Source organism: Staurois parvus, unplaced genomic scaffold, assembly GCF_062004578.1.
Source record: "Staurois parvus isolate SC_StPar_1 unplaced genomic scaffold, SC_StPar_1.0 ptg000303l, whole genome shotgun sequence".
Taxonomy (NCBI): Eukaryota; Metazoa; Chordata; class Amphibia; order Anura; family Ranidae; genus Staurois; species Staurois parvus.
Genome location: NW_028318099.1, coordinates 15,543,742 through 15,557,228, shown reverse-complemented (window position 1 = coordinate 15,557,228; position 13,487 = coordinate 15,543,742). Strand labels below are relative to the sequence as shown.

The following is a 13,487-nucleotide window of genomic DNA, read 5'->3' as shown; positions in this document are numbered from 1 at the left end:
AATGCACTGTAACACAGAAAATAAAATCAGACGTAGTATTTTTAGAAATGTGCTGCACTGTAGCACCGAGATGTGAATAGACACGATTTTTATTATGGGGAACTATAACACATGTTTTTTAGTGCATCAGAAGGTATGCGTTAAAATGCAATAATGTAAATGAACTTTTATCGTGAATATATACTGTACATTGGGATGGTAATGTTAAGTGCTTGTGCTAAAGGATTTGAAATATTTCATAAAATTTATTGTGTTTTTCAGTCATGCAAAAAGCTAAATTCCTGTTTATTTATTTCATCTGCACATGTTTAGAATGCATTTACTATGCCTTCATTTTGTTAAATAAGGAGAAATAAGAGTATAGGACAAACTGACCTTGAAAGTATATGCATAGGAGCCCCCACCCTGAAGCTTTGCTGCTATTAACTTCAGCACTGCCAATTAAAGATTTCCTATATAGGATATACTTCTAGCAGAAGTGCAGATAGAAATAGGATACGTCTGTTAATAAAACAGATTTTGCCCATGTATCATTCACTAAGCATACTGTACACACACACCAGAATATTACATATAATAATTGTCTTTTTTTTCCTTGTAGTCAACTAGCGACAGCCTATGTGAGTGCTACTACAGGGGCTGTTGTGACAGCGCTGGGCCTGAAGTCACTGACCAAGGTAAACATGTACAGTATATTTTGTATAAAATATATTGCTCCTAACCCATAGTTGACCTTAGGTACAAGGCTGTATCTGGCAGTATAGAGTAAATTCTGGGAAATGTGCCTACTAGGAAGCCCACAGGTGTTGAGTACAACCCGCTGATAGAAGTCAATGGCTGTACATGACCATATGCATTTATATACAAGTACCTGCGTAAACATGCATACAACTTCTGGTTGCAAATTTTCGTGTCCATAGTATTACACCTGGATGCATACGTGCATTTACAGTTGCAAGAAAAAGTATGTGAACCCCTTGGGATTACGTGGAGTTTTGCATGAATTGGGCATAAAATGTGCTCAGAACGTCATCTAAGTCACAACAATAGAAGAACACAGTCTGCTGAACATAATACTACACAAACATTAGATGTTGCCATGGTTTAATTGCACATAACATGTAAACATTCACAGTGCAGGGAGGAAAAAGTATGTGAGGCCCTAGCTTAATGACTTCTCCCAGAGCTAATTGGAACCAGGAGTGAGCCAACCTTGACTCCGATCAGTGTGATGATATTGGATGTGTTGCTGACAGCTGTCCTGCCCTTAAAAAACACACACCTGTTTTGGGTTTACTGGTTTCAAGAAGCACTGTCTGATGTGAACCATGCCTCGCAGAAAAGAGCTCTCAGAAGACCTACCATCAAGAATTGTTGACTTGCATGAAGCTGGAAAGGGTTATAAAAGTATCTCCAAAAGCCTTGATGTTCATGTGTCCATGGTAAGACAGACTGTCTACAAATGGAGAAAGTTTAGCACTGTTGCTACTCTCCCTAGGCGTGGTCGTCCTGTAAAAATGACTGCAAGAGCACAGCGCAGAATGCTGCATGAGGTAAAGAAGAATCCCAGAGTGTCAGCTAAAGACCTACAGAAATCTCTGGCACATGCTAACATTTTTGTTGACACATCTGCAATAAGAAAAACATTAAACAAGAATGGAGTACATGGGAGGACACCATGGAGGAAGCCATTGCTGTCCAAAAAGAATATTGCAGCACGTTTGAAGTTTGCAAAAGAGCACCTGGATGTTCCACAGCACTACTGGCAAAATATACTGTGGACAGATGTAACCAAGATTGAGTTGTTTGGGAAGAACACACAACACTATGTGTGGAGAAAAAAAGGCACAGCACACCAACATCAAAACCTCATCCCTTCTGTAAAACATGGTGGAGGGAGCATCATGGTTTGGGGCTGCTTTGCTGTCTCAGGGCCTGGATGGATTGTTGTCATTGATGGGAAAATGAATTCCAGAGTTTATCAAGACATTTTGCAGGAAAACGTACGGCCATCTGTCCGTCAACTGAAGCTCCGCAGAGGATGGGTGATGCAACAGGACAATGACCCAAAGCATACAAGTAATTCAACAAAACAATGACTGCAACAGCACAGAATACGCCTTCTGGAGTGGCCCAGTCCTGACCTCAACCCGATTGAAATGCTGGTCAACCAGTTATTAAGTCCAAAGGTTCACATACTTTTTCCTCGCTGCACTGTGAATGTTTACATGTTATCTGCAATTAAACCATGGCAACATCTAATGTTTGTGTAGTATTGTGTTCTTCTATTGTTGTGACTTAGATGACGTTCAGAGCACATTTTATGCCCAATTCATGCAAAACTCCACGTAATCCCAAGGGGTTCACATACTTTTTCTTGCAACTGTACAAAAGTACTTGCGTATATACCAATATAGCCAGGATGCCTCCAACTTACAAGCTGACCTCAATGCACTGTTTAATTGGGCAACTGTGGCAAATGAGGTTTAATGTTGATAAATGTAAGGTTATGCACTTGGGGGCTAAGAATATGCATGCATCATACATACTGGGGGGGGTACAACTTCAATGGTGGAGAAGGATCTGGGAGTTCTGGTGCATCACAAGCTTAATAATGGCATGCAATGCCAAGCTGCGGTTTCTAAAGTGAGCAAAATCCTCTCTTGTATTAGGAGAAGTATAGACTCCAGAGAGAGATATCATATTACCCCGGTACAAATCATTAGTAACACCTCATCTGGAATATGCAGTTCAGTTTTGGGCACCAATTCACAAAAAGATCATTGGGGAACTGGAGAAAGTACAGAGAAGGACAACCAAACTGATACGAGGCATGGAGAAGCTCAGCTATGAGGAAATATTAGAGGAACTGAATTTATTCTCTCTTGAGAAGAGGAGATTAAGGGGGGATATGATCAACATGTATAAATACATCAGTGGTTCATATAGTGAACTCGGTGTAGAGCTATTCACCCTGAGGTCATCACAGAGGACAAGGGGGCACTCTTTACGTCTGGAGTAAAAGAAATTTAATTTCCAAACACGGAAAGGTTTCTTTAAAGTGAGAGCTGTGAAGATGTGGAATAGACTCCCTCAAGAATTGGTTCTGGCCAGCTCAGTGGGTTTCTGTAAAAAAGGCCTGGATTCTTTCTTAGATACACATAATATAACTGGATACTAACATTTATAGGTAAAGTTGATCCAGGGAATATCAGATTGCCTTGAGTCTCGGGTGATCAGGAAGGAATTTTTTTCCCTGCAGGAGCAAATTGGATCGTGCTTTGCTGGGTTTTTTTTTTGCCTTCCTCTGGATCAACTGTGGGTATAGGATTATAAACTTTTTTTTTTTTAATGGTTAAACTGCATGGACTTTTGTTTTTTTTTCAGTCAGACTAACTATGTAACTATATAGCTGCTTAAAACCATTGACTTCTATAGTCTGTACACAACCACTACAGGCTCCCTGACAGGGAAATACACTAGAATGTATGCCATACAACCAGATACCACTGGGACCACAGGCTCTTATAGCTTCATCTGTCGGTGGATCTTTTATTTATTAGCCTTATGTTACACATTATATACAGGCTACTATGGAAAACTGTAGTTTGCTACATGCAGTGCCTTATTAAAGGGAAAATACAGTGTTATTTAATTATATTAATGTAGCACTACTTCCTTAAGGGTTGCTTAATAATTTTTTGGATTCCCTGTGAATCTGAACCTCTTGTTGAAAGCCCAACCGTTGTTGACACCACCGTGCTCTCGTAACATAAGTAAATCACATTTGTAAAATGGACTCACTCACACACAAGGTAGGATAAACCAATATGACGTTTATGTTGGAGTTAAAGGTAACTTGGTTAAAAAGAACAAAATGACACGGATATATGCAGCAAAAAAATAATCACTCTTGGCAGTTGTGAGCAAAAGTAACAACATTCACAGTAAAGTACCAATAATAGTTAGTAGGCCTGCTTTCAGAAATAATCCACTGCCTTCATTCTGAGGGCATGCTGAATCCTTAGTGAGCAAACAACTATCAAGAAAACAAGTAAGCTCACTGTGGGTCCTCAGATTTTCACTGCTCAAAAAAATTAAACACTTTGAAAACGCATCAGATCTCAATGGGGAAAAATATCATGCTGGATATCTATACTGATATGGACTGGATAATGTGTTAGGAATGTAAGGATGCCCCATCGTTTGATGGAAATGAAAATTATCAACCTACGGAGGACTGAGTTCAAAGACACCCCAATTTGCTGAAATTTCATTGCAACTTAAAGTAGTTTGTATGGCCCCCACGTGCTTGTATGCATGCCTTACAACGTTGGGGCATGCTCCTAATGACACAACGGATGGTATCTTGGGGTATTTCCTCCCAGATCTGGACCAGGGCATTACTGAGCTCCTGGACAGCCTGATGTGCAACCTGGTGGCGTCGGATTGACCAAAACATGATATCCCAGAGGTGTTCTATTGGATTTAGGTCACACGAGCATGGGGGTCATTCAATGTTATCAATTCCTTCATCCTCCAGGAACTGCCTGCATACTCTAGCTGCATGAGGCCGGGCATTGTTGTGCCGCAGGGGGAACCCTGGACCCACTGCACCAGTGTAGGGTCTGACAATGAGTCCAAGGAACTACTTAACTGACCAGATCAATATTCCAGGAGTTTAATTGATTTAATTGATTTGATACTATACTCCTGATTAAAAAGAGTTCCTTTTATTTTTTTGAGCCGTTTAGATGACAAGGATTAGATGTGAAGGAAAGAGAATTCTAATTTGAAATTGAGCACTGTCCCTTTAAGAACACTACAATGGTAACATAAAGATAGTGATGGAACAAGGGAGATTTAACACTTTTCCTCTTGATGGTAGCAAATTAGGGCGAATTAGGGCGAGGTCCCCTTTAAAGCACTAAACATGGGCAGACTTGAACTAATGAGTAGCAACAATTGGCATAAATGTCTTTAGGCAAAAACAGCTCCCTTTGTACATCAAAGGCAAAAATAAACAGTAATGGGAATCCTGCTTTGTTAAAGAAGAGAAACTTGTTGATTTAGTTGGCTCTGGCTTGTACAATAAATTGTAATGTAGATGTATCCCAAGGATGGCTGCTGCAAACTGAATCAACTAACTGTAATGTTCACAACTATGTGTAGGTAGATACCCGAGGTGGCAAACTGTCATTATTCACTTGGTTAGTGGGTGCATGGGTCTCTCTCACCCGATCAAAGTAGTGCAGCAGATTGCAGCGGTCTGTCTTTCTCTGTAAATGGGGTCAGTCCACAGACTCTCTGGCTCAGACTCGGTGTCCCATCTGGTCTCCTGCTGTCAGATTGGCCTGCTGGGCAGCGTGGCAGACTGGGTGGTCAGTAGGCTCTTTTCACTCTTCCTCTCTCTCCAACCCTTGCTCTGCGGCTTAGTTCAGCACTTCAGCCCTTAGCTCACTTCCTTCTCTTTCAGTCCCTCCCCGCACTCTCTTGGTCAATCTCCCAGGCTTTGATATTTATATGCCCCCACCCACACAATTCCTGTCTTGGGAAATGTAGTCCCTGACTGCCCTGCTCACCAGTCCTGCTATACAGCATACAATTTCCACAGAGCTGTTCTGTCCATGTGAGTGACCCTGAATGGCAGACCACCACCATCTAATGTCCATTTTAATGTATTTTTTTTAGCTTTTGGACAGAGTGGGGAAGAGGTTGAAAATGTTTTCATTTTTTTCCCATTTTGTGTGTGACCCTACTGAGGAATTTTTTTTCCTTACTTCCTGTCCCTGTGACAGCCATACAAGAAATGTGGGATAGGGTTGTCAGCGGGACAGAAACATAGGGACTGCAGTAAATATTGCCTGTTCTAACCCTTCCCAACTAAAAATCCTCAGACTTGGCTGAGACTGAAATTGAGATGCTGAATCATTAAGATGGCCAAGTATAGACAAATCCTGGCCAAATCCAGGGTCCCAATGTTGTAGTGAAGTTAGAGTTTAGGGTTAAATATAGGTTGAAATTAGTTATTTTCACCATTAGATGCTTGTGTTCAAGAATTTTGCAGCCTGTTCTGAAATCTCTTTGTTGAAGCTGATCCTTCCTTCTTCTTTCTAAGCACCACACATTACATACATTGTTAGTTCTCATGCAGTGATAGGCAAGATACACACTGGACCTGTTATGTCTTGGAAACTGAAAACTCATGGAAAACCATCTACCCCTCTATGGCCTCCCTAAGGCAAATCATTATGTAGCACCAGAAAGAAGGAAGCAGAGCATGCATACGTAATTAACTCAGATGGCTTCCCCCATGTGAGGACATAATTACAACTAAGAAACATATTTTTGTTCAGATGTCAATGCAAACTAATAAAATTTACACCAAGCAGATTGTTTTCACTTTGACCCGGAATGTTCCTGGTTCAGGTCATTAACTGAAAGCATTAAAGCGAAGGGTAAACATGAAAGTCGGGGAACTAGGATTTTCAGTGGGATAGATCAGCAATGGTAGCATGCTCAGCCAAAATGACTTGTTTTCACTACCTCTGTAGCATTCTCAGTACAGCAAGCCATACCATGGCACTCTCTGTAAGCCTTGTGAGCTTCTTGATGTTACATGTACTCAGGTAATATATTTTCAGCATAATAAAAATGTTTTTCCATTGTTTATTGGCAGCATCTGCCATCCCTGGTTGGTCGTTTTGTGCCCTTCGCTGCTGTAGCAGCTGCCAACTGCATCAATATACCCTTTATGAGACAACGGTAAGGTCATTTTCTTATATTGTATATGTACATAGGTGGGTTACCATTGAAGAAAGACAAGTGTCCATTGGCTCAGACTTGCAAAAAAATCTATCTGACCCACAGAACTACCTGTTGAAGCGTTTTTAATATTCATGCAATACAGCAATTATTTTGATTTGCAGGTCCATGCAAGAGTAAGGTCTATCCATTTACACCGGGGGTCAGCAACCCGTAGATTGCGATCTACCAGTAGATCACGAACAGGTGACTTGCAGATCGCGGTCAGGGCTTGCTGACCCGCCATTCCAGAGCATCAAACAGAGTGCAATGCAGAGGGACTACTTATAATGTTGGGAGTAGGGAGCAAGAGCCGCAAAAGCTGTTGCCTCCTCTGTAGTGCTGCCTCCTGTCCCATGCAGAGTGATACCAACTGCACTCCTCCTATTATCCCGGCTAGCAGTCTCCAGAGTGGTGCCAACAGCAGAAAAGAAGAGATCTTCAGATCACTGTGAAGCAATACACTGGACATAATAGTATAGGGCTGCTTTCACACTGATGAGCTGCGGTTTACCTGCAGCTTTCCTGGGTTAGCTGTGCTTAGACATAGACTTCTATTATACTCTGTGGGTTTGGTGCACTCCTGAATGTAAGAGTTTTGGTGTGTTTTCAGAAAGTGCACAAAACTCACAGGATATAATAATGTCTATGGCAAAGCTTTTGGGGGTGGTAAAACTGCGACTCAGCTTTACATATGAACAAGCCCTAAGAGTGCGGCTGCCGAATGCAATTAAGGGCTCACTCACAAGAAGGCACTGCTGCTCCTCTGAAAAGCGATCAGAGTGTGGCTGACAGGTAGTGAGGAGGTGATATGTTGCGACACAGTAGGACGGCAATTAGAGGTTTAAATCAGGTGTGAGGTGATACTGTACCCGGTGATCTTTGACTCCTCCTATGGTGTTCAGGTAGATCTCCACCTCTTTAAGGTTGACTACCCCTGATTTACATTCACTGCCTGAGAACCATGGTGAGACAGTAGCAGAAGTGGATGGCAAGTGGTTCCCTGTGTAGTGATGCCCTGAAATGCATGAGTCTTAAGGCTAGGTTCACACCTTTGCAGTTTGCATTTGATCCGTTTCTACAGAGCTTTTTGCGGCGTCTTTTGCGTTTTTTTCCCCAACTTGTTGCTGGGCAGAATAAAAAGCAAAAACACATAAAAAAAACGCACTACATGCTTTTCTGCAGCGTCTCCATTGATGTCTATAGAACCAAAAACACAATGTTTCCCGGTCCCTCACCGTAGTCTTCTGGGACACGTGACAGGTCCATTCACAAAGTGCAGCGCTTCTCACGCATGCGCAGTGGACACCCAGCCATGAAGCCGCAAGCTGTCACAGCCGGATGCCCACACTGAAGATGACAGCGCCAGGGAGAGAAGAAGGTGAGGACACCGATGGACTGAGGAACAGGGAGGACCGCTGGAGGTCTGCAGGTTCTGCTGCACAGAAGAGCCGAGCGGCCGGCCCGGTATTCTAACACGGCGGCGGCGGCGGGGGGAATAGCGGTCCAGCCGCTCCATATTCGCTCCATAAGACACACAGATATTTTCCCCCATTTTTTTGGGGGAAAAAAGTGCATCTTATGGAGCGATAAATATGGTATTTCCCTGCTCTGGCCAAGCAGGGCATCAGCTTCACAGCAAGATATAGCAACTTTACAAGAGTAAAATAGAGGAGCGGGAAGCTATACAGTATGGAAGAAGAGTTTTATTATTAAAAAATGTAAAGTAATGCATTTGAGAGCTAAACATATAGATGCATATTACTCTCTAGGGGGCAATCAAGGATGGAAAAGAATCTGGGGGACCTAGTAAATTACAGACTCAGCAATATCATGAGATGCCAAACTCCAGCAAGCAAAGCTAGCAGACTATTAGCATGCATTAAGGCTCCATTCACAATTGTGCGACTTCAAAATCGTGCAATTTTCATTGCGAATTTACAGGGCGACTTGACATGACTTTGGATGAGTGCGATATTGGTGCGACTTTGGCTTTGACCAAGGATGATTGTTTGTGCTCTACAAAGTCGCACACAAATTGCATGTATATCATTCAGGTGTGACTTTCATGCGACTTTGGAGGGTTTACATTGAAGTCTATGGCCCTAAAGTTGGACCAAAGTAGTGCAGGAACTACTGTCAAGTTGGAGAGAGTCCAGAGAAGGGCAACAAAGCTAATGTGGGGGCCAGAGGACCTCAGTTATGAGGAACAACTGCAAACATTAAAATTTCCCTAGAGAAAAGGCGCTTGACCATGCATCTCTTTTTCCTGATATTGGGGGCCGGGGATACCGGATACATACAGACAATCAGTGTGCCTGTATTCCATAGTCTGTACAGCCTGAGGCAAGAAGCAGGCTGTGCTTGAACAGAGGCTGTTCAAGAGGCAGTTTGTGATTGGTTGAGGGGATGGCGTGGCTGAACAGACTTCGCATGCTACGTGTCTGCACAGTATCCTGTAACCCTGAATGACCAGCCAAAGGATGAAAACTGACTACGCTAACACAGATCAGCTTCTGTGCTTTGTGTGGTCAGTTTAGAACAAGAAGAAAGGTGACTGGCAGGATCATTTAGGTACTTCAGATGGAAGAAATACAAGAAAATGATAGAGATAATGTACATAGCAAACAAACATATATTTAAATATGGATCAAGTCAAACATACGTGCACACTTTCTTATATTTATTATGCTGAGCCAATTTGTTTTCAGAATTTGTTTTGTATCTTCGCCATTCGTTTTGTATATTCATTGGTCTGGGTAGATTCAAAAAATTTTGCAGTTTTTGTGGAAGATTGCTACTGTATATAGTAGTTTTCAGTTTCAATATTTCGGGTGGATTCACACACACACACACACACGCTGAACTGGATAGACTGGTGTCTCTATTCAACCTTAACAACTATGTAACTATGTCTAACTTATTTATGTGACCTCTTGTAAAATATTGCAGGTATGTTCATCTTTACCACATGAAGATGAAACACTAAGGCTCCGCTCACAACTCTTTCCGTTTCCGATTGTACAGTAAATCACACAAAAAATGTGCACTTTGCCATGCATTGCCACTAAATGTTAATGGCGCTCCAAGCACTGCCAACGCACCAAAACGTGTGCTGAAAAAAAATATCCAGGAGCTTCTATGAATCATTTGTTGCATGTAGGGCAGTCTATTCAAGTGAATGGACTGCGCTAAGGTCACAAATTGACTAAATAAACTGCAATCTTTAAAGTGATAACTGCAGTCAGAATTGGGATTAAAAACTCTAACTCTTCCTCCTCTACCCCTCCCCCTGGGTAGATTTGACAACACGGGAATTAGGAATTATATATATACACAGGCAGTTATGCAGGGGTTGAAACAGGAGATTTCACTACTGAATAAACAGTTAGTGTCGGAGTGGACAAACCTGGATGTTAAAACATTTGAAACCCGAGTAATGGAGAAAGATTCTGCGGGCTGTTTTGATTTTTCTAAAGAAAGTACAAAGGTTCATTTCCAAGGATTACAGCATTGTGAAATTTAGAAATGCCAGACCGAAGGATCAGAGCGGACAGTTTAGGAGCAACCCTGGGGGGAGGGGCTTTGCTTCCCATACCATATCTGGGAGTTGGACAATTCCCTTCAAAATCCAAACCAGACCCAAAGGGCTTGCCATGGATTGGGGGGGGGGGGGGGGCCACACCATTTTCTAAATAATTTTTTAATTTCCGGAATTTTTTTTTTTTTTTGCATTCAGCTGTCAGTGGGGAACCCCGTTAACAGCTGATATCTTATAGGTTGTTAGGGACTCGGCGGCCACGCATTCCTTAACAACCAGGGTGGATTTGATTTAAATCAAACTGATTTAAATCACGATTTAAATCACTAGTCAGTAAGGCTTGATTTAAATCATAGTTTTCTACATAAAGACTAATTCTTGCTGGTATAACTTTAATATGCAAGTAGATGAAGATTTTTAGAATAACAACTTTTCATATTAGGAAAAATGTAAAAATATAGTGAGCGCTCTCAATAATTAGCAGCTGAACATTCAAGGAAAATGCATAAAAGTCCCAAGAAATATATATATAAGTAAAATGCAGCGCTATAAATATATCATAAATGGTTAAATAGATAATGATAAGACACAGTCAAGTGAAAGGTGCTCGTTGATTCCCGGTGCAAATGGTAGAAATGCGCACTAACCAGAAGCGTATATGTAATAAGCATGTGAATAAATATCCTGAAGATTCCCCTCTCCTTTCTGGTCTGATCACGGGAATAGCTGGAAAGAATGAAGATCAAGCGCCCTCGTGTGGTGAAGATGTGGTCCAGCAGGTCAGAGAAATCTTTGCCAAGATGTAGTTCCACCTCTCAGGAGCTGACACAGGAATCACTCAGGGCTGTAAAGGTTGAAGAAGCTCCTTGCAGGAGACACAGGGAAATACTCATAGTGTAGTAGGTAACTGACTTTATTAGAAAAGCATGGGTGCATAGTACAATCACAGTGGTGCCAAGTATGGGTGAACACACTGACCCTTTAAATACAAAGATGGCCGCCGGGCCTCCACGTGGCACCGGCAGCGTAGTGTCAACGGCGTCCTGGGCTCCACCTAGGTCTGACCTGCTGGACCACATCTTCACCACACAAGGGCGCTTGATCTTCATTCTTTCCAGCTATTCCCGTGATCAGACCAGAAAGGAGAGGGGAACCTTCAGGATATTTATTCACATGCGTATTACCTATACACTTCTGGTTAGTGCTCATTTCTACCATTTGCACCGGGAATCAACGAGCACCTTTCACTGGACTGTGTCTTATCATGAACTTTTCATATTAGTTTTTTTATCCCCAGTTTAATAGGTTAATCATTCATATTTGGACAACTTTTCTGTTGTACTTAGGAAGGAGAAAAATAATCATTACCTTAATAATAACAATTTAAATAGATTTATTCAACTGAAACAATAACATTCCAGCATATGTTATTTGCTTAAACAAACATCCATGTTTGTTAACTAATTTGGCTAAACAAAATATATATATTTTAAGAAACTTAGACTGTCAGCCCCTTCCTCCTCACACTTAGTTTCACTTTCTTCTTATGCAGATCTATTCCACTCCAAACAATTAGAAAAATATTGTTTCTATTCTATTCACTGAACTTCTTGAAACTTAGCACTGAAGGGGTTGATTCTGTATTCATAGGTTTGTAGAAGTTAGGATTAAGGTCTTTTTCTTAACTCTGTTCATGTCATAACATTTTTGCTGTGAAGAAGAGGCATGTGATCTCCGCTGAGTCAAATTCAGTTTTGAGAACTGCAAAAGTAAACCAAGTATCTGTGATAATATCTTGTAGGCAGAGAAACTGCCCAATAATCTTACAAAAACCTCTGGAAGAGCATGACATTGTGAATGGATTAATGGAATTTATTTACCAAAAAAATTAAACATATACAGCCTTATTCTACATAATTAAAAAACTTTATTTCATTTCATGATAGAATAACCTTTGGATGGTAATATATTTTCCTCAAAAAGCATTTTATTTAAAAAAATCCGATTTAAATAAAAAAAATCTGATTTAAATAAAAAAAATAAGATTATTTTGATTTTTTTTTTTTAAATTCATGGATTTTTATCCACCCTGTTAACAACCCATGACAGTATTGACAGATACAGTACATACTGCATGCCTTGACCACGGCATGTCATTTGACTTTGAAATCGTGCCAATTCAAAATCGCATGATTTCAAAGTCGGGCTTGATGTGAATGGGGTATTAACGGACTAAAAACGGATGTAAACGAATGAAAAACGGATGTAAACGGACCAAAAACTGATGTAAACGGACCAAAACCGGATGAATAAACTGATGTAAACTCACCTGTTCTTTCTTTGAAAAAACGTGACTGAACTGATGAAAAAAAAACGGAATGCCCGTGTGAAGGACCCTAAGTTGTTTGAATCACACCTATAAAGCTTACAATGCGTAGCAGCAACCGTAGAAGTAATCACTTGTAGATGTGAAGTTGGGGGGGGGGGCTTTAAAAATGTGCAGATGAGCCGTGTTTTTAGTGCCCCCAACCGCCCATCTTAAGCTGCAATGTCAGTGGATAGAGGGGTTTACATGCTGCAGAAAAAACTATCCAATACTGCTATCAGTGGGTGGCGAGCACGCCCAGCACAACCTATTAAAGCAAATGGGGAAGTGCTGCGAACACCCTACAATAGTGTGCAATGCACGCGATTGCAGTGCGTTTGTTTGTAAAAAATGGGATTAAAACACATGATGAGGAGGCATCACATCACCACCTCACCGCCTGTCAGTTCCCTCTGAAAAGTGATCCATACGCAAAGCACTCTTCAGAAGAGTGGCAGGTTTAGATGTAGGTCTAAACCTAGCGTAAAGAAACAAATGGTGTAAGCCACAGAAGTAGCATGTAATAGTCATTTTTAGTTGCAAAATGTTCCAGATGTATGCAACTGTACTGTAGCTACTACATGCTACTTGTGTTACTCATCCCACCCTATGTTCCTGGTGTGTAGTGTCCTATTCACACCAATGCAGGCATTTTTTTTTGCACTGGTCTCGGCTCCCCAATGTGCGTTCCCAGTTCATTTTTGAAGGACCATCAACGTGTATTCACAGCTGCCAGCACACCACAATACATGCGTTCCATGTCTTGTAGTTTTCTGT

At 41.3% G+C, this 13,487-nt stretch overlaps 1 protein-coding gene across 1 annotated transcript in view; it reads left to right on the top strand.

Moving 5' to 3' along the window:
• SFXN3 (sideroflexin 3) overlaps positions 1 to 13,487 on the top strand; it is a 47,323-nt gene that overhangs the window by 12,904 nt on the left and 20,932 nt on the right. Inside the window, exons 5-6 of the mRNA XM_089683288.1 lie at positions 602 to 677; positions 6,680 to 6,765. Coding sequence (XP_089539414.1) covers positions 602 to 677; positions 6,680 to 6,765 — 162 coding nt within the window. The remainder of the gene's footprint in view (positions 1 to 601; positions 678 to 6,679; positions 6,766 to 13,487) is intronic.